At 40.0% G+C, this 22,175-nt stretch overlaps 1 protein-coding gene across 2 annotated transcripts in view; it reads left to right on the forward strand.

Moving 5' to 3' along the window:
- LOC122671479 (probable alpha-mannosidase At5g13980) overlaps positions 1–22,175 on the forward strand; it is a 65,767-nt gene that overhangs the window by 22,421 nt on the left and 21,171 nt on the right. For both annotated transcript variants that reach the window (XM_043868718.1, XM_043868717.1), the window contains exons 13-19: positions 15,208–15,273; positions 15,369–15,425; positions 17,823–18,042; positions 18,196–18,335; positions 18,562–18,630; positions 18,767–18,826; positions 18,966–19,037. In XM_043868718.1, the coding sequence (XP_043724653.1) occupies positions 15,208–15,273; positions 15,369–15,425; positions 17,823–18,042; positions 18,196–18,335; positions 18,562–18,630; positions 18,767–18,826; positions 18,966–19,037 (684 nt within the window). The remainder of the gene's footprint in view (positions 1–15,207; positions 15,274–15,368; positions 15,426–17,822; positions 18,043–18,195; positions 18,336–18,561; positions 18,631–18,766; positions 18,827–18,965; positions 19,038–22,175) is intronic.

The following is a 22,175-nucleotide window of genomic DNA, read 5'->3' on the forward strand; positions in this document are numbered from 1 at the left end:
GTCATGTAAATACGTAGACATAATTAAAGATATGTATGCTGATCAGCTGATGTGGTGATAGTGTTAGAATGGCGGGGGGTATCTACTGGTCGGGTATCTACGGGCTCCCATCCTCAACCATAGCGTCTTTGGAATCGCTTATGGCAACTTTTCTCTGGAAAGGAACTGACTCTACTGGATTTCTCCATCCCATCAGCTGGGCTTCAATCCGTCTTCCCAAAGATGAGGGAGGTTTATGGATTTGGCGTATCAAAGATGTGAATGCTGCAGGCATCATCAAGTTGATTGGGAAGATTGCTGCAAAAAAGAGAAGTATTTGGGTTGATTGGGTCTACTCTGGGCCGCTTCGCTTTGACTCCATTTGGATTGCTCCTGTCTCGTCTGATGCTTCTTGGGTCTGGCGTAAGATTCTTGCACTTAGACCATCTGCTCTTGAAGCTATCCGCTCTACGATTGGGAATGGCAGATCTACTGCTCTTTGGTTGGACCACTAGCATCCAAGGGATATCCTTTTCACTTCATCAGCTCAAGAGTCATTCACAGTCGCGGCTTAAATAGACAATCCTTGGTTGTAGACATTATTGCAAATGATGACTGGGATTTTCCGTCCACTCTCCATCCGGTGTTCAATGAGATCTGGAATGACCTGCCTTCAATTTCTAGAAGAACCTCTGGGAGAAACTACTGTGTCTCTGGGACCACTTCCAGCTTAGGCCTTTTTAGTTCTAAAGCTGCCTGGAACCTTATAAGACCCAGAGGCACCTTGATCCCTTGGAGGAAACTCGTTTGGTTCAAGCATCACATCCCCCACACTACTTCACTGTCTGGCGTGTCTTCACTAACTGCCTCCCAACTCAATCATTTCTTCGTCTACACCAGATCCCAGTCTCCCCTATGTGCTGCCTTTGCAGGAATGCTGTTGGAGATCAGGATCATCTATTCTTTGCATGCCCATTCTCTGCCTCCATTTGGAAAGGTATCCTTGCAAAATGCTGGCCCCGTTCGAGGAGAATCATTCCCTTCCCTAGAGAATGGATCTGGGTGGACATGACCTTTGGTGGTCCATCTATTTGTGATACAATGGGGAAGCTGGCCTTTTGTGTTGCCATCAATCGTATCTGGATGGAACGAAATATTAGGAAATGGACCTCCAACTCAAGACCTCTTTGTCAAATTTGGGACTCCATCTCCTTTGGCATCAAAGCCAAGCTCTCTACTTCTGCCACTAGTTGTAATGATACCCCAAGGAATAGACATATTATTGCTTCCTGGGGTCTCCCCCCCCCCCCCCTCTCCTTCCAGCCTCCAGCCTCTCCGTTTGAGGTTGGGTTTGCTTGTGCTATTGCAATTTTTTTTCCCTCCCTCTTTGGGGGATTTTGTAGTCCTTCTCTTTGGTAATGAATTCTTTGTTCACCCAAAAAAAAAAAAATGTCTGTCCCTGTTGCAAACATGTGCTCATTAAACACTAAAGAGCAAAATAGATTTGAAGTGATTCCAATGAAATAAGTGAAATAGTTCTCCAGCTATTTTACTATTTCAAATGAAATTGATTTCCATTTCTTATAAATTAGGTGAAAAAATCATTCCAAACACCCTAATTTCAATTTATGACCCAATTAAATTGAAATAGAAATCATACCAAAAAAGCCCTAACAAGATTCACGCCTAAATTGAATCTCTCCATAAAAAATTTTCTGGTGTTAAAGGGGTTGGTCATTTCAGTATATGTTACCTAAGTGTAGCAGCCATTGACTTCTCAGCTATGATGTCATGGATAAATCCTTTTCCAAGGATTATGCTGCTATGATGCTCTAAACTCTGATTCCAGTTGGAGCAAGCCTTGTAGGAAGAATTTTAGTATTGGTCTCAGCCATGGGTTGTCCTTGGGCAATACCAAGCCATTCCAGTATGGAGAAAACAAGCCTGGGTTGGGTTTCAAAGATGATAGACTTATGAATTCTACTCGGTAAAACATGAACGAGGCAAACACACCCAAACACTCGAGGAGGCAAGGCAAATAGTGGAGAGTTGGGAAAAACAATAGAAATGGGGGATTGATTCTGAAGAACAGCAGAAGGCATTCGATTGATAAGATAACAAGCAATTAATACTGCTTCACATCAAAACTGTTTAGGAACGTGCATATGTAAAATGATGGCACAGGCCACTTCTAACAAATGCTGGTTTTTATGTTTTGCAACTCCATTTTGTTGTGGAATATGAGAACAGCTTGTCTGATGAATTATACCATGAGCATCACAAAAAACAGAAATCTTAGATTGTGCATATTCCAAAGCATTATCAGAATGAAAATTTTTAATAGAAGAATCAAATTGGGTATTTATTTCATTATAAAACTTTTTGAATACAGATGGAAACTCAGAATGATCCTTCAAAAGATACAACCAAGTAAGACAACAATGATCGTCCACAAAAATGACAAAGTAACGAAAACCAGCCCTATTGAGCACACAAAAAGGACCCCAAATATTGGAGTGTACCAAGGAAAATAAAGTGGAACTCCGAGACACATTACAAGAAGGAAAAGAAGCACGATGATGCTTTCCTAACTCACATGTCTCACACTCTAGACACAAACTTATAAATAGGAAACAACGCTTGAAGTTTGGATAAGGACAAGTTACCCAACCGAACATATTTGCAGCAGTAGAAGTAGGAGCAGCACTATTAAGGTAGTTGTTGAGATAAGGCTACGTTACCCAGTAGGGGTAACCTAGTCCTAGTTGGCTTTCCTTTCTTATTTTAGTTTGATTAGTTTTTAATTGTTTTTTCCCTGTTTTTCTCCCCTATACGATTCCTATTTGGGATTCCTAGTTATAGTGGGAATTCCTAGTAGGAATAGGATTGGGGGGGGATTCCTATCTTTGCTGTAATTTGTTTTTATTATAAATAAGAGGCTGGGATGATCGATCAGATCATCTAAGCATTAATTCCAAGGCTGTTTACATGGTATCAAAGCCTAATCTGATCTAGGAACAGCTACTCTGTATTTCTGGTTCTCTCCTCTCTCTTATTTCTCAGTTTTTTCTTTTTTTCTTCCTCTCCACCACTCTCGGCCTCTTTCTCTCCATCAGGGCAGCAACTATGAGGTGATAGAATGCAAATTTAGTTGCTGCCCTCAATGTCACCTCATTGAAGATCAAAGAACAGAGGTGTGACCTATTTCTGCCGGCAGGTTTTTTCCATCCTTGGAGATCGAACTATTTTTCAACTGGAGTTTGATTTCTGCACTTATGGAGTTTGGTTCCTGCTATTATTGGTCTGCACCAGTCCTTGTTTGAAGACTGCAACATTGGTTTAGATCCAATTCTGCATTTTTTTCTGCATCTTTTTCCTGCAATTTGGGTTTCTGGAATCAGATTTTATTCCTAAATTTGGCAAAAATTTAGGGCTTTTTATTGGCTTATTAGAAAGAGCTAATTTTTGGCAGATATCTTCCCTGTTATTAGAGGGAAACTCGACATCAGTTTCAGCCCATTCTGCAGGCTGAAAATTCTGCAATTTCAAAACCCATTATTCACACTCAAATCAGGTTTTTTGAAGATCTGATTTTTACTACTGCTTGGCTGAATCATGGGTGACTCAGAGATGACTACTGCTACTTCTGGAGGAGATCAAACAAGGTCTGATTTTCTCCCTTATGCTGCTGCCATCAAGCTTGATGGTACAAACTACTTAATTTGGGCCAGATCATTATCCCTAACAGTGGCTGGAAGGGGACTCACTGGCCATCTTACTGGCACCACCAAACAACCTACTGAAGGAGGGGCTGCTCGTACTAAATGGGCTGCCAATGATGCAATGGTAATGTCTTTTATTCTAAACTCTATGACCACTGACCTCTCTAGTCAGTATCTTCTCCTTGACACTGCTACACAAATATGGACAGCTGTCAAGAGTACTTATGGTCGTTCAGGTAGTGGTGCTCAGGTTTATGAAATTAGGAAGACACTCCAAAACACTACTTAGAAGGAGATGTCTGTCACCAAATACTATGCTACCCTCAAGTGTTTATGGCAACAATTGGATCACTATGCTTGGTTTCAGCTTACTACTGCTACTGATATTATTGCCTACCACACCTATGTAGACTAATTCCGTGTCTATGATTTCCTGGCTGGCCTCAATGATGACTATGACCCTATTCGGGTACAAGTCCTTGGACGGGTTCCTTTCCCTACTCTAGAGGAGACCTTTTCTTATGTTCACAGTGAAGAGACACGCAGGGCTGCCATGATGATTACTCCCAAAGTTGAGAGATCAGCCTTCCAGACTGCTGATTCCACTCCTGTTGCTTCTGCTGACAGTGTTGCTACTTCTACTACTACTACCAAAGAGCCTGTTAAGTGTGACCATTGTTACAAACCATATCACACTAAGGCTTAGTGTTGGAAATTACATGGGAAGCCAGCTGATTTTGAGGCTAAACATGGTCGTGCTAAGTCTAAAAACAAAGCCAATCACACTGAAAGTGTAGCTCCAACTCCCACTGCTGACATCGGGTTCTCCCAGGAAGAACTCTAGGCTCTACGTCGTATCTTGAACACATCTGCTGCCTCTACTACGTCTGTTTGCCAATTTAGGTTCCTTTTTGCCCGTACAAGTATTTCCTTTGCTGGTTATTGTGCATCAGTAGCATCCACTCCATGGATCATAGACTCTGGTGCTACTGATCACATAACAGGTTCTTCCAATCTTTTTAATACATATTCTCCTGCTTCTGGTAAGGATAAAGTTAAAATTACTGATGGGTCCCTCTCCTCCATCTCAGGGAAAGGATCCATTGGTTGTTCTCCATCTCTTACACTGTCATCTGTGTTGCATATTCCCAAATTTACAACTAACCTTCTTTCCATTAGCAGTATCACTAAATCCCTGAATTGTAAAGTGACTTTTTTTCCCACTCACTGTGTCTTTTAGAAACTGGACTCGGGGAAGACGATTGGATCGGGTAAAGTGCATGGTGGATTGTACCTACTTGATGGCGATCCTAAACATACTCAGACTTTACCTTCGGCATCTTTCTCCTCTGACTTACATAAATGGCACTCTAGACTAGGCCATCCCCCCTTAGGTACTTTATCCAATTTATTTCCTACATTAGTTAAAGACTGTAATAAGGAAGACTTTTTTTGTGAGCCTTGTGTCTTGGCTAAACAGACACGTTCAATTGACCCTATTTCTAATAAAAGATCCTCTTCCTTATTCCATATTGTTCATACTGATGTGTGGGGGCCTAGTAGGAAAGCTTCCTTGACTGGCCATTGGTGGTATGCCACTTTTATCGACTGCTATTCTAGGTTCACTTGGATATACCTTATGCACACAAAAAGTGAAGTTTTTTTATGTTTTCAGCACTTTCATCAAATGATTAAGACCCAATTTAATGTCACTCTTCAAATTTTAAGGAGTAACAATGGGAAAGAGTATATGGAAGGTCAGTTCCAAAAATACCTTGCTGCACATGGAATCCTCCATCAGACCAGTTGTGTTGATACTCCAGCCCAAAATGGTGTGGCTGAGAGAAAAAACCGCCACCTCTTGGAGGTGGCTAGGGCTCTTATGTTTGCTCGCAATGTCCCTTCCCTTTATTGGGGGGATGCTGTCCTTACTGCAACCTATTTAATTAATAGGTTGCCCAGTCGGGTTCTTCTTTCGCAAGCCCCTATTGAGCTATTACTTGGCTTTTTTTCCTTTATAGTCCCACCTAAAGTTTTTGGCTGCGTTTGTTATGCCAGGGATACAAGGTCCCTTGGTAAACTTGACCCACGTAGCCTCCACTGCATTTTCTTGGGATACTCTGCTACCCAAAAAGGGTACAAATGTTACTACCCTCCATCCCGCAGGACTTTTGTCAGCATGGATGTTGTCTTTCATGAAAATGTTCCATATTATGTGTCCCCACCTCTTCAGGGGGAGAGTGTTAGTGAAGATGTGCTGACTATTGACTCTCCACCTCCACTTCAGTCTGTTTACCATGCGTCTGAACCAGTTCGGCCTGCCCTGGTACTCCCCCTGAGTCAGGGGGAGAGGTTCCTATACAGGGGGAGACCATTTCTATTCAGGGGGAGCAAGCTACCCCGGTCCAGACTCCTGTCCAGAGGACTATTAGTGAATTTCAGAGGAGGATTGATGCCAGTAATATGAAGACCTATGCAAGGAAACATAAGCAGGTCCAATCAACTGTTGCTCAAGTACCCATCCAATTGCCGAACCCGGATCCAGAACCTGCCTCTCCACCTGGTAATGTTCCTGATTTACCTATTACTCTTCGCAAAGGTGTCAGATCTTACACTCAGCATCCGATATCTCATGTTGTTTCTTATGATTCCCTTTCCCCATCCTTTCGTGCCTTTGTTTCCTCTCTTTCTTCTGTTCGTATTCCTAATAATTGGCAGGAAGCTTTATCAGACGGAAAGTGGAAGGCAGCTATGATGGAAGAAATGGAAGCCCTAAAAAAAAATAACACATGGGAGCTTGTGGTTCTTCCACCTGGGAAGAAAACCGTTCGATGCAAATGGGTGTTTGTGGTGAAACAGAAGGTAGATGGCACTGTGGATAGGTATAAGGCACGACTCGTGGCCAAAGGGTTCACTTAGACATACGACATTGATTACCAGGAAACTTTTGTACCTGTTGCCAAGTTAAATACTGTTCGTGTGTTATTATCTTGTGCAGTCAACCTTGGATGGGATTTACAGCAACTAGATGTAAAAAATGCCTTCCTAAATGGAACACTGGATGAGGAGGTGTATATGGACATTCCACTAGGATTCTCTTGTGACAGAAACCAAGGAAAAGTATGTAAATTGAAGCGTGCACTTTATGGGTTGAAGCAGTCACCTCGAGCATGGTTTGGGCAATTCCACAAGGCCATGATTTCTATGGGCTATAAGCAGAGTAATGCTGATCACACACTCTTTATAAAGAGGGTTGGTGAAAAACTCACTATTCTTATAGTCTACGTTGATGATATAGTGGTTACTGGCAATGATGGTGATGAGATCAGAAGGTTGAAGACCTTCCTTGGACAAGAATTTGAGATTAAGGATCTAGGGAAACTACGATACTTTCTTGGGATTGAAGTAGCCAGATCTTCTAAAAGCATTTTTCTCTCCCAGAGGAAGTATGTCCTAGATTTATTGGTTGAGACCGGGTTGCTTGGCTGTCAGCCTTCAGATACTCCTATGGACCCTACTGTTCGACTCAAGGAGAAAGAGGGTGAGCCTGTTGATAAAGGCCGGTACCAAAGACTTGTAGGGAAGCTGATTTATCTTTCACACACTCGTCCTGACATTGCTGTCGCCGTGAGTACTGTGAGCTAGTTTATGCATGATCCCTACTCTTCACATATGGAGGCTGTTCTTCGTATCTTGCACTATTTGAAGTCAACTCCTGGAAAAGGAATTCTTTTGTCTACGCATGGTCATCTACGGATTGAAGCATACACTGATGCTGATTGGGCTGGTTCTGCAGATCGCAAGTCTATTTCTGGGTATTGCTCCTTTGTAGGTGGAAATCTTGTCACGTGGCGTAGTAAGAAGCAAAATGTTGTTGCTCGTTCTAGTGCCGAAGTTGAGTTTCGAGCTATGTCACAGGGGATTTGTGAGTTACTCTGGCTTAAAGGGCTGCTACAAGATCTTGGTGTTCCTATTCGTCTTCTTATGATGTTGTACTGTGACAACAAGGCTGCAATCAGCATCGCACACAACCCAGTACAACATGATCGTACCAAGCATGTTGAGGTGGATAGGCATTTCATCAAAGAGAAGTTAGAAGAAGGGCTGATTTGCATTCCCTTTGTGACGTCTACTGATTAACTTGCAGATATCTTCACTAAGGGATTGTCTGGGAAGCTGTTTCATCCCAATCTAGTCAAGTTGGGCATGATCGACATCTTTGCTCCAACTTGAGGGGGAGTGTTGAGATAAGGCTACGTTACCCACTAGGGGTAACCTAGTCCTAGTTGGCTTTCCTTTCTTATTTAGTTTGATTAGTTTTTAATTGTTTTTTCCCTGTTTTTCTCCCCTATACGATTCCTATTTGGGATTCCTAGTTATAGTGGGAATTCCTAGTAGGAATAGGATTGGGGGGGATTCCTATCTTTGCTGTAATTTGTTTTTATTACAAATAAGAGGCTGGGATGATCGATCAGATCATCTAAGCATTAATTCTAAGGCTGTTTACAGTAGTAAAGGTCATCTTTCTCACGCCCTCCACCAATCGTCTTTCTCATGTGGAGATCCTGAAAAACACAATAAGATGGAAAAAAGTGACTGAGCAATGTAAAGCTTTGGTTAATTGACTAACAGAAAGAAGATTTAATGGAAACTGAGGAACATGTAAAATGGATGAAAGACTAATAAAAGAAGTGGGAGACACTGTACCATGACCAGATACTGGAAAGGAATCTCCATTAGCAAGAATGACAGAGGAAGGGCAATGACCTTTAGAGAAAGAGGAAAACCAAGTGGACTTACCGGTCATATGAGTAGAAGCTCCAGAGTCAATTATCCTTGGAGAATAGTTACTTGTCAGAAGGGCAGTGTACCTGCATGAGCAAGCGTTGCAGAGGATGAGGAAGCAACGGTGGATGCACTAGTGGATGTATCAAGACTCTGTAAGCGCTTCAAAAGGTGATTGATATCATCATGAAGCAAGGAACCAGCAGATCCACCTCCAAGTGATGGACTAGGATTGATATCACTAAAGGATACCCTATCAGTAGTACCTTCTGACCATAGTTATCAAGGCGTCGCCATAGCGTCCAGACTCCTTGGTCGCTTTGGACGCCTTGGGCGCCTTGCCACCATGGCGGTGTCGCCTTGCTTTTTTTCCCTCTAAAACGCCATGGTCGCCTTCCCACCTTGATAACTATGCTTCTGACACTGCATTATTAGCCAGTTGCTGAACCCATTCTGGTTTACCATGCTTGGCCCAATAAGTATCAAGGTGTGATTAGATTTACCACAAAAAGTACAATGATGTGTACCACGTTCGGGCTACTGTCCACCTCGACCACCAGTGCCACGACCATGACCTCCTCCTAAACCTCGTCCTCTACCACGATCACGGCCAGCAGTGAATGCCGAGCTGTCTTTGGAAGAGGAAGAGAAATCAGATTTTGTGGAGGAGGCAATATACTGAAGACGGGAGTATGTATCATTGAGAGTAGGAACCGATTTCCCAGCCAGTAGGTGACCTTTAACAGCTTGTAACTTTGGATCTAGGCCAGCCAAAAATTTAGAAACATAAAATTCATTCCGTTGAGTCTTCAGCTTCTCAATATCAGTGGTGAGTGGTTGAAAAACATTCAGCTCTTCCACCATTCCCTTGAAAGGCACCGTATAATCCTGTAATGGCTTCCCAGATTGTTTGAAGTTGAATAATTTGTCATATAGATCATAAATTCTGGTCATGTTTTTTCTTGAGAAAGAGTTTCCAGTAAGTCATCCCATACACCCTTGGCAGTGTTGTGAAACATAACATTGGCTGCAGTATCCGGTTTCATGCTATTCCACAACCAAATAAGAATAATAGCAACTTAGTTGGCTAGGCAATTCACTGATTCTTTTTGTGAAAGAGGTAGCGCTATTAGCTGAATGAATGCAAAGGCTATAGTTAATGGAATTAGGATGTGGTGAAGTGGGATTAAGGTTTATTTGCGGGAATGTGTTCTGTTCCAGGGTAACAAAAGTAGAAGGTATACAAAACCAGTCCCAATCAGCTAGGGCTTAGATGCATATGGAAAGGTCTGATTGGGGTTTAATATATATGTATATAGGTGGATGGGATGAAGGTTTGATGGTTAAAATAGTGGTGAAAGAGGGATGATTTTGTGGTTGGAGTAGGTTTCTGTACCAATAAACAGAAGATTGAAAATAGAAAGCAGGGAAAGAAGAAGATCCACGTAGGGTTTGAAGGAATCCATATGAATCCGCATAGTTGTAGTACAAAGCTTTGAAAGAAAATAGACATTTATTTATTACGAAATTGTGTGGGTATATATAATTTTTGGCCAGCCCAAGTCCTATTGCGATTGGGACTTTCTAATCCCTCGTAGGACTCATAAACCCTACATAAAAGAAGTCAAACTAAGGTAGAAATCATATCCTAAAGCAACAGACGTGAGACAACAGAAAATTTTCTTAGGCAAAAGTTTCTCTGCTCTGTTGTGCAAGTGCACGGCCATGCTCATGGGCGTCGGATGGGAACAACGGGGGGTCAAAATGACCAACCCCCCCCCCCCCCCTCTATTTGATGCATCATCATCCATTCCCCTAAAACTGCCGTCCACGAAAACTGTCCCCGACTTCTAATTATAAATACTGCAAATGGATCCAAAACAAATGTAAATTTCCAAAATATCCTCTTATCTACTTAATTACGAAAGTCCCACTGCAAACACAAAATAAATTAACTGAAACTTTGGACTTCTTACTTGACCTGTAACAAAATTGTTTTAACTCCATACAGCACTTACTAAGCTCTACCAATGGTATAACTTCAACCATAAAAAGAGTATCCCATGAGGGGTGTGCAGATAAAAAATTCCAAAAAAAGAATCCTGCAACTTGTGGGTAAATCTGCAATACTGGTTTGTCCTACATTATGCATATCTTATGTGTTTCCTTGACGCCTTGAAGTTTGTGTGCTTGAAACACAAACAGACCTTAGTCTGAGGCGTAAAATCTTGCGGGTCAAATTTGGTGTCAGATATCTACTCTCATCGTCACCCATTTTAACCGTGTTTGGATCTCCAAATCGGTCCTTTTTGGATCTGGATTGGATCATAGTTGATTAGTTTGTCTCACTTTGATTCTCATTTGGATGTGGATCTTGCGTTAGAGCTGGGTTTCTATCATTTTATATTTGAATACAGTAACATGTACATTGACATTCTATCACATAAGATCCATATGAATCTTGGGTTGGACATGGACCCAGAAGTATTAATTCAAGTTGGATCTGGCTCTACTTGTGAGAATTCAGGCAGTTTAGTCTTTGTGGATCTGAGCTTTTTACACTTAGATGATTCAACGATGTGGCAAGGCCACAATAGACCACTCTGTGTAACTCTTGTTGCCACGAAGAAGTAATAAACATGATGTGCTGTTTGCAAGATCAACTTAAGTCTCAAAGCCTTGCAACATGCTTACTGCTGTGTGCTGGCTATTGTAGAACAAACTCAGCAGTGTTCTAATGGGTTCCCAAGCCTAAAAGGACACTTATTGCCATTTAAGACACTAAAACCTGCTCATGGTCTATCTGATGTTTGTTTGTCTAGTGGCATCATGTATATTGGTAAGGGCCTTTGCACACTTCCGTAATCTTCGGCATATCCTCACTGCTATGCCAAACATTAGACCACTCCACCCTATATTGCCTTGTGGCGAAGCCGAGTGCTTTGGCACTCTGAGGCCTGAGCTAAATAATCCTATGCCAAAGCCACTTTCACAGTTTCACCCACTTCCACCCTAAATGCACCGTAAACATGCCATGCCAGTATGCCCTCTCGGCCCTGTGCCTATCTGATTGTTTTTCTTGGTCCATGACAAATGAGAGGGCCCTCACAGTGGCTCAACCAAGCCCCATCAGATCCCACCAACAGAATCCGAGGTCTAAAATATAATAGGCTGCAGTCTGGGTCCTAATTTTCCTCTTTTCAGTGATTCAAAGTGGCTTTCTCCTTTCTGAGTTTCTCACATGACAATTTTCTAGTTTTGATTATTTTAAAATTAGTGTGTATTTGGGTACAACTTTCAGTCTGGGATTATCTGTAATTAAGAATAACATCAGTAAGAAAATTTGGAGATTGTTTAATAGTAAGTGGGATTTTTGGTTCAAAGAAAAGTGAGTCTAAGACTCAAAATTCCAGTTTCTAATTGAAATGGAAGATTCCTGGTGGCAGAGGAACAATTGACACCCTTTGAACACGCAACTAATAAATTTTCAATAGTTTTTAAAACAGTGTTTTAGTTGGTTGAGACCCAAACTTGTGAAACCTAGGGAATCCCTTACTTGCTTCCTTCTCTCTGTCCTCCTGTTCTTGAATTGCTTCTTATTTTCTTATTAGCATCTTCAGTCTACAATTTCCTCTCTTTCTGGAAAAAAAGTTAGCTTCATGAAAGAATGTTATGAAAGTTAGCCTTATCAAAGAATGTTATCTGTCAAAGGAGGAAGAAAAACTCATAAAAGCAGCCGTGGCCAGCATTCCTCTTGTGTTCTCTCTCTCGCTTTCTCTTCAACTTTGATAACACTGATTCATATTTCTCAATGATGTCAATCCCTGCTTCTATTGAGAACAAATCAGAGAAGATTCAAGGCAATTTTCTTTACCCATCTCCCATACCATACCTTTGGCATTTACCAATACCCACTTTGGAAGTTTATGGTATAATCTATTTTGCCATTACTTTCTCTTTTCCATTACCCATAGCACCTTTGGATAACTCTGGAAGGTTATCCTTTTGCATTATCTCATTCATCATCTCTGTTATGTCCACGGGTACTACTACACGTGAGGGGGAGATTATGTACAGTACACATGCAGCCATTGCAGAAAGCAGAACTTGCAGGAACCTTGGTGCAAAACATAGAAGATCAGTGTTTCCACCATTGCCATTGGGTATCCTTTGTTATTGGGTTGAGTTTGCCATAAAGGGGAGATTGAAGTATTAAAGTATTGAAGATATTTGGTTGTTGCCTGCCTATTTGAGGATTTGTTGCTTACCTATATGAGGATTTACAGTTGGGTTGATTATTTCCGCTGCTTGCTGCCCTAGTTCTACACTTCAAGATTTTATGTCACTGTGACAATCTGAGATTCATCACTGGACAACTATTGAAGATTGGTGAAAGTTTGCTGATCAAATCTGCCTAGGTTTTGAAGATCTATTTTTCAACTTCTTGACGGTTTATTTGGGACCTGCATTCATCTGTCAAGACTGGACTCTGTTGCACCTTTGTTTCTTCCCATTTTGTTCAAGTTGAGCATTAGTGCCTTGTATGCGCCAACTTGAGGGGGGCAGTGCTAGCATTATTATGGAGTCTTTTTTCTTATTAGTTCAAGTTGGATCCTCCTTCTTTACTTATATGTATAATCCAGCTTGAGGGGGAGTGATTGAATATGTAATCCAGAATACCGTGGGGGTATTCTGGTCCTTTTGGGGGTAGTTTATTTCTTATGTCATTAGGTTTAAGTTGTTGCTCGTATAGAGTCAGCTAGTTAGGGGTAATTGTGTCTATTTCAGTCCATTTGTAACTTTCCCCTCTATTTGCTTACCTATCAAGGAATAATATACATTCTATTCTCTAATTCTCTCTTTCTAACCCACGATTCTGCCGACATGGTATCAGAGCAGGCAGGGGTCACGGTATTGAGTCCCCCTGGGAGCGGGCAGGTGTTAAAAAAAATTATTTATCCACTTGTGTCCCCCTTTGGATAGTCCGCCGTGTTAGAGCTCCTGTATGATATACATATTGTTTCCTCTCTTTCCTACATGGGCCTTTTAGAGGAAGCGGTTCCAACATTAAGTTTGTCAATGTAAAAGTTCAAGAGTCGGTATCAGAGAAGTCAAACCTCTCTAGACAAAGCTTTACTTGAAAAGTCTTTGGAGCTTTGTATTGAGACTGTCTCTGTGACAGGTTATCTCTTTGAAGTTCGGTCAAGATAAACTTATGAGAAGATACTCTTAAGAGGTGAATAATGGTACATCTGAATGGGAGGGCATCATTACAATGAAATTGCTGTTAATAGTGAAGTACCAGATTTTGGACAGATAAATCGTGTCTTTTACTTCTCCCTTTGCTTTTCCAGTCATATTCCCATGGAAAACAAAAAATCTTATGGGTGGCAAATTATGGGAAAATTCTTCTCTGCAAAATATCTGGATGCCCTCCCTTCAAAGAAATGCCTTCGGGAGTTGCATCAGCTTTAACAGTAACTACCTCTGCTTCAAAACTAAGACAGCAGAGTTTTTTCCCCCTCCTTACGGGTCCAGGTTCAATGATGACTTGTGAAATTTCTCTTTGATGCTTGACCACTAGAGGCTGCAGTATTTACCTAGGGCTCATGCCTAACCACATTATTTACCCAGGGAAAAAAATTAATTTTTATTTGAACGGGGCAGTCTTATTTATAGAGAGCATCAGTTCCTTCGTAATTTATTGTTTGTGTTGTTCGTTTTGTATGGTCATACCCATGGCATCTATTGTGGCCCGTCCTCTCTTTTGTATCCTTAGTCTCCCTCATCTAATAAATCCGTTATTTATCCCCAAAGAAGTTAAATGGTAGTCCTATAAAGCTTCCTTAAGTTCATTTACAGCTATGAGAAGTTACTGCTGCAACTCAACCCTGCTTTTATCTCAACTATTTGAAGTTGATGTCATAAATCTTGTTCCTCCATCCATTCTATTGAGGGCCTTAGCTGTTATTAACTCGAGAAGTACTTGTGCCTATGCTTGCCACTTTATCCTAGGTCATCTTTGGCTATCCTTTGTTCATTTCCACCTCTAATTTGCAGCATATCACTCATTACTGTTGCATTGTATGGTTTTAGTTACAATCTTCCTAATCATCTAGAATAACTCTCCATAAACTTGTCACATACTGGCTATATTCCTAAGCTTATCGAATATATTCATTTCCAATTTTTTATCTTCCCAAGTTTTGCCCCTTGTTCATTTCAGCATCCGAAATTTCATCTGCACTCAATTTATCCATGTGTTGTTTCTTAACTTCATAATTTTGATACTTTTCTTGTTTGGATGCAACAGGGTCAGGCCAGCTCCTTTGGTTGGGTTGTACTTGCTTTTCACTATCAATTTTCAATAGAATTACCTATGCTTATGCCTAGAGCTTTAAAATTGTGTAGGTTATCAGAAAGCAGAGTATAATTTGTTACGCATGAGACTCTTAAGCTTCTTGTTTTACTCCATGTGAAACATATGTTCCAAGTTCCCGGCCCCCTGGTGGTTTCACTTTCTAAAAATTCTCTCTTGGCAAGATAAGTAATATGAAAGGAGTAGTTCTGAAACTTTATGGTAGCTTGCAAGCTTGCAAGCTTGAGACACATTTCTCTGAATAACGAACATTGTTGTTTTTTTTGACTGAGCTATGTATTGCCCCTTTCTAATTTTGATTTGAAGGCAGCTGGATCCTGATGCATGACTTTTCCTTCTCAGTGTTCTCTTTTGAATATAAGCTACTGCCCCCCATCAGAAATGGATTTCTCTCGTGGGAAAAGCTTGGTAAGATAATATGCTTCTCAATTTATTTCTTTTTCATTAGAAGGATTCCTAATTGCTGTTCTGTTTTTTTCTAAATTATTCCTGAGCTTTTCTAGGTTGTTGTTGTCTACAATTCTCTTGGTTGGAAGAGGGAAGATGTGGTTCGAATTCCTGTAAGTTGCTTATTTTCTGTTTTGTGCCATTGTTACTTCCGTGTGATGTTAATTTAGAAAAAAGCGTTGCTGCCCCTTTCTTGGTTAGAAAGGATAGTGATTCTCTCTATAGGCCTCACTGTATTTTGGGATGTTCTATTCAAATGGGTGGTCCTTGATTGTCTGGTACTCTGTTGGGGTTCCATTTGGGTTGTCTGATGTTTGGAAGGTGGTCCCTGTCTTCCTGGTTGATCTTCTTGTTTGGCCAGAGATATTCTGGGGCTTGGGGTGTTTCTGAGTCCTCATTATTTTAAGGACAACGCACCTTAAAAGCAGCCTCACGAGAGAGCAGCTTTCCATGTGTATAAGAAGCATTGTACAACTATAAGAAAAATGGTACCTGAAGTATGTTATAACTATAAGAATGAGATAAGATTAGAAACTATTTATCTGCTAATTTATTAAATAAGATTGTTAGCAGAACACTTAGAGATGTAATGCCTGAATAATCTTATGATCACCCCAAGCCTCGTATTTATAATTGAAGAATAAATTACATAGGACAAATATATCCCTATTCCCTACTATGGCCGACTCTTTTAAGAGAGTTGGCTACACATAAAAATAAAACCCAAAAGCCAGATTACCCTCACGATATTCTAAGGAGCATAGATGTCAAGCATGCCCAACTTGACTAAAATAGGATGAAACAATCGGCCAGTTAGTCCCTTAGTGAAGATATCAGCTAGCTAGTCACCAGACTTCACAAACGGAACACAAACCAGTTCTTCTAACTTCTCCTTGATAAAATGCCTGTCAATCTCAACATGTTTGGTACGATCATGCTGTACCGGATTATGAGCATTGCTGATCGCTGCCATGTTGTCACAATACAACATCACAGGAAGACGAACAGGAACACCAAGGTCTTGTAGAGTTGTAGTAGACCCTTGAGCCATAACGACTCACAAATACCTTGTGCCATAGCACAAAATTCTGCTTCAACACTAGAATGAGCGACCACATTCTGCTTCTTGCTGCGCCAGGTAACAAGATTCCCACCTACCAAGGTATAATATTCAGCGATAGACTTTCTATCAAGAGAACCAACCCAATCATCATCTGTATAGGCCTCTATCCGCAGTTGATCATAAGGAGACAGAAGAATCCCTTTCCCTGGAGCTGACTTCAAGCAACGAAGAACAACCTCCATATGAGAAAAGTAAGGGTCATTCATAAACTGACTCACAAGACTCACCGCTATGGCAATGTCAGGACACGTATTTGAAAGATAAATCAGCTTCCCTACTAAACGCTGATATCGGCTCTTATCAATAGGTTCACCCTCCTTCTCCTTGAGTCTCTCTTCCAAATAGATGCTATTCTAGAACATTGTAAACTAGAAACTAAGTACTTAATCCCGTATAAGACAAATCGTTAATATTTGGGCTTATAGAATTGGTCCATTACAATAGTAAACCCAAAATATAAAGCCCATGGCCCATACCCCATTTGGCACTCAAATTAAGCCTACTAGTCCATTCTTGGTTTAGTTTGATGGCTTTTTTAGCTGTTGGCCTTCTTGATCTTTTGAACTACATCAGGCTCGGTTCTGTTTGGGTTTCCAAAGTCGGTCGTATCAGTCTCAACCATTTTAGATCCACTGCATCATAATTCCTTTACCAGGAACTCAAAATCATGGTTTTAAGTATCAGTGCATATTGTGTCATATCGGCTGATACGTATCAGTATCGGTGGTATCGATACGATATATTTTTTTTTTCTAAAAAAAAAAATTTGTATCCACCGATATAGGTCGATACAGTCTGATAGAGGACTGATACAGGTAAGATACACTTGATACACCTCATTTAAACTTGCAAAACAAAAACCCTGGGTGAGATACGTAACCGAGGAAACTTGTTCTTTTTTATTGGAGTTGGGGGAAATCATCTAACATAAAAAATTATCCGAATCTTCACCATTTCAACAAATTTGGGGATTTACAGTGCTCAAATCACAGTTCAAAATAGATTTGGGTGAAAAAGAGGTAAAGTTGCAGCTTGCAGACCTCTTTTTTTCTGGGGTTATGCATCAGTAGATTAGGTAAAAACGACTCAAATCCTTGCATCAAGCTGATATATGTTTACATACTGTATAATAAGGTATTTTATGCTTCAAAACTGTATTTTATATGTACCATAAGCACATCCATATTTCTTGATTATTTACATGCGTTTTTTTAGCGTATCTTGCGTCTCTCCGATACGGTATGATACATCTCTTAAAATCACCCCTCTGTACGGTACCTGATACCGATACTTAAATCTTTGCTCAAAAGAGGTTGATGAAAACTTGTTTTCTGCAATTTTGTTATTCATTTTGAATATTTCTCTGACATGATTAAATCTGCTTCAGGTTATCAGTGAATCAGTTACTGTTCAGGATTCAAGCGGAAAAGTAATTGAATCACAGCTGTTACCTCTTGCTAATGTTTCTGTGGGCATAAGAAATTACCATGTTAAGGCATACTTGGGTAAATCCCCCGGCATTACACCCAAGTATTGGCTCACATTCTTGGCATCTGTTCCACCTCTTGGTTTCAGTACCTTCATTGTCTCAGAAGCAAAACAGGCAGGTAAGGCCATCTGGTTGCAAATTTGTGATGTCTAAATTTGACCTCATTGCATTTTTTTTTTTTTGAGGGGGGAGCTGAAAAACTTTTCATTGGGGGGATGAAAAAACTTTGCATACTGTTAAAGAACTCCATGTTCTAACATTTCTATTGCAGGTTCTAGTGCAATTGCATCAACGTTACACACATCAGCAGGTAGTGAAAATGGTACAATAGAAGTCGGACAAGGAAATTTAAAGCTTATTTATTCTATTGACGAAGGCAAACTTACTCAGTATATTAATAGCAGAAGCTCGGTACGTTATGCTTGTCAGTTTTCTTGAATAGCTATTTCTTTTAAATCATGTGTTTTGTCCTCAGGTTTTCTAATCCAAACCCACATGTTTTTTATCGTGGTCATTGAAGAAATATCATTGCTGTTATTTTTGTTATGGGCATTCTCATCATATTTTTATAGGTTTTAGATTCTGTTTATGTTTTAGAAATCTCCATTATGATTGCCTTTTAGTTTTTCATTTGAAGGTCAAAGCATCTTTGCATCAGTCGTACAGTTTTTACACTGGAAGCAATGGAACTGATAAAGATCCTCAGGTAATCATGAGTCCTGTTTTTCCTGCATATCTGATCTCTGTTTTGAATTGCTTGTATTAAATTTGTGATACCATAATTGGGGGCGGGGAAGGATTTGTGATTAATCACCATGTTTTATTATTGCTACTTGTTGAAGGCCTCTGGAGCATATATCTTCCGTCCAAATGTTACATTTCCCATAAGTTCCAAAGGAAAGGTACATCCTTACTTCTGAAATGTGTAAAAGATGCAAAATATAATCCTTCATACTGATCCATGAATTTCTATGCCTGAAAAGTTCATTACTTCCTTGGACTTAGTTTCTGAAATTGAAAAGTATTGCTCCATTTTTCCAGGATACTTTAACTGTTCTCCGGGGACCAATATTGGATGAAGTACATCAACGCATCAATCCATGGATATATCAGGTGCATTCTTGCTCACTTGACAAGTATCTGTGCTTAGCAGTTCTAGAAATCTTCTTGCAGTGTCCTATCTCTCCCTTTCTTTAAGCTCCTAGTTAAATTTAATTTTACAGCCTTGTATCGTGATGTGTGTGTGTGTGTGTGTGAGAGAGAGAGAGAGAGCCCTTGCAGATTATGTTACAGTATATTAGCACACCATTCCGGTGTTTCCAATTGATTTCACCTCAAATTTGGACAGATTGACTGGTAAACTTGAAAATTTTTTCAAAGCAAAGCAGTACACTGGAAAATATGAAGTTGTTGATGTGATTCTTCTCAAAATGATATTTGTTAACAGATTATTGGTGTCGCAGGGGTGTTTCTGTCATTAAGTTAATTTTTTCTGTGGTGCAATTTACACATAAGTTTATGTCTTATATCCTTGTAATTTTCTTATTGTTTTTAATGTTATAAAGGTTTTCCTCCCACGATTAGAGTAGGTTTCTCTTCTCTCTAATTGTGGGGTGTTTTTCTCTCCTCTTTCTCTTTCTTCTTCTCCTTCTACTTTCTTTCTTCCTTCATTCGCAGGTACTGATTTCAGGTTCTAATACTGTCACATGGTCTCAGAGCATTGATTTCAATACCTGTTGATCTCTTTCATCTTTGTTTTGAGTGCTTGTTAGGGTTTTCCCCTATCTTGTGGTGTTCAGCCACCTATTCTGTTTTTTGTTTTGTAGAACCCTAGTTTCTAGAACATGCACAACTAGGGTTTCTTCAAGTACTTCTGTTGTGATTACTGGAGGAGTGGTGGTCTGCATTTTTATGAAGAAGACAATTGACGATGCGTGCCATCTGCACTAGGGTTTGCTGATCTTTTGAACCTGCACAGGAGATTTTTCTCCATGCGCATGAGGGCTTGATTTCCTGTGGTATTTTTGGTGCTTTTGATGTATTTTCCTCAGGTAAGTCAAGAATATTATTGTGATTACAGTATTGAGGACTGATCATATTTTTTCTGTGTATATATTCTCTTTATAGTCTATATTGGAGTGTCTGTGGTCAAAATTTCAGACCTACAGACAACCCCAACCCTATGGATTTTAGGGTTTCTACACCCTGCGATTTTTTGGGTTTTGTGTAACCTGTGATACCACTAATATATCAATATTCAGGAGAAAGTTGCAGTAAAGAAATATTCAGGCTACATTTGAAAACTGAGAAGCCCTTAGTCATTTTCCCCGTTATCACCCTGTCCACTTTTCTTATACTCTGAACAACAGAAACTTATACAACTTAAAAGAAAAAAAATTAGGAAATCCTAAACCCAAATTATTTGGTATTAGCTACACAAATTCTTCTCTTCCATTGCAGGATCTGATACCTGGCCTAGATTTAAATAGATCCTGATCTCAGTTAGGTTTTGATATTTATTCTTCATTCTAAGAAAATGGATGTGGGTTGGAGAGTATCTCTGATCTCATTTGCTCCATTTTCTGCCCTAGGCTTGACACACACTTTTGTTGGGTTCATCCTCCTCTCCTCTTAAAGCATTCACGTGTTTTGTTGGATATTTTGACATTCGATGTGTGCATCAAACCCAATTTAATTGGATTAAATAAAATATTTATTTCTTTCATTATGTGATTGTTATAATTGTTATATTTTGTGCAACAGCCCAATTGTACTGTTTCTTGTTCTCAACTATAGATAGACTTGGGCACTCTGTTCTAGGGTTGTATTGTATATTTCCCCAGTGGGGATCATAGTTGTCACGGCGTCTAGGCGACTCAAGGCATTGGAGAGGGTCCAAAATCAAGGTGAACCAAATAGGTGACCAAGGTGTTCAAGTCGACCAAGACGCCTGGACGTCTAGGCGATGCCTTGACAACTATGGTAGGGATTGGTTGGAAATATTAATACAAACACTTTACTGTGTTGAACACTGATCCATAGAAATTCCTGAATGGTTCACTACTAGTTGTGTTTGGAACTTTGGCAACAGGAATTTCTGGTAGTCTCTTTTTTTCCATACCTGAGAGGCACTTATCGTCACATTTGTATTCTCTGTGTTTGTTGTGTGCCAATGGTTGATGTCTACCGACAAGACTGACTATACACCGCCCGCTTGGCGTACATGATATAAATGGTGATGGGGTGACACTCAATAAGGTTTTCACTGCCCGTTTAGGGAGAGACATCCAAGTAAGAGAATTGTTGGACTGTGATTAGTTGAAATCTTGGGCCTGGTAATTGCGTTGTAAAGAGTTTGCAAAAAGTCTTTTATTTTACTATTTATTAAATAAATTATATTTGAAAAGTGTTTTCAGTGATAATGATATTCTCAGATTTATGTTCGATGGATTAATTATATTGCAGTGATTTATTCCATGTTTTGCTATGTCTATTGTGGATGTTGGTGATGTGGGGGAGAAAGTCTAATGAAACTTTCTACCACTGAAGGTTTTCAGGTTATGCATTTTGTAGTATCGTCTTTTAGTGCAATTAAGGACAACTTAAAGTCTACCCTTTCTGATCACACCATTTAGTGCGATATAATTAGTTAGATTGTAATCTCTTAACATAGCTTTTTCTATTTAAGAGATGCTTGGCTGAAACCCTAATTGCACATTGCGCAACGCATAATTTTAAGAAGAAAAAATTGAAGGGAAAAATAGTCTTCTTCTTCAAGCTTGGGATTCGGCCATTTGAGAAGGTGTATTCGACAGAGATTGATCAAGTGCTGTATTCCTTTGGAGGAGCATGCCACTTGTGTGTTCTTGGTAACCACGAGTCCCCATTGTTAGATTTATTCGATGTGTTCTTGTTCTATAAATTTTTTTGATAGATAATGTATTGAATCGCTTCCACCGCCACCTTCAATTTTACCTTATCCTTCCTGATGCGGTTATTAATTGTCTCTGGCTCGTTGCGCAACACTAAACGAATAAATGATTGCAATCAACTTTCCTTTACCTTGCAACCAATCTACTGGATGGTGCTGCATCAAGTTTGCATGAATGCATTCATTTTGGATTGTATCCTTTTTTTGGGGGGATAAATAACAATTTTTATTGAAGAAGTACTAAAGAAACAGAGGATAAAAAGAGGTATTTTGATGCCAAAAACGAAGCTAGGAAGAGTGTGGGAATGGCTAAGGGGAAG

This window comes from Telopea speciosissima, chromosome 8 (assembly GCF_018873765.1).
Source record: "Telopea speciosissima isolate NSW1024214 ecotype Mountain lineage chromosome 8, Tspe_v1, whole genome shotgun sequence".
Lineage (NCBI taxonomy): Eukaryota > Viridiplantae > Streptophyta > Magnoliopsida > Proteales > Proteaceae > Telopea > Telopea speciosissima.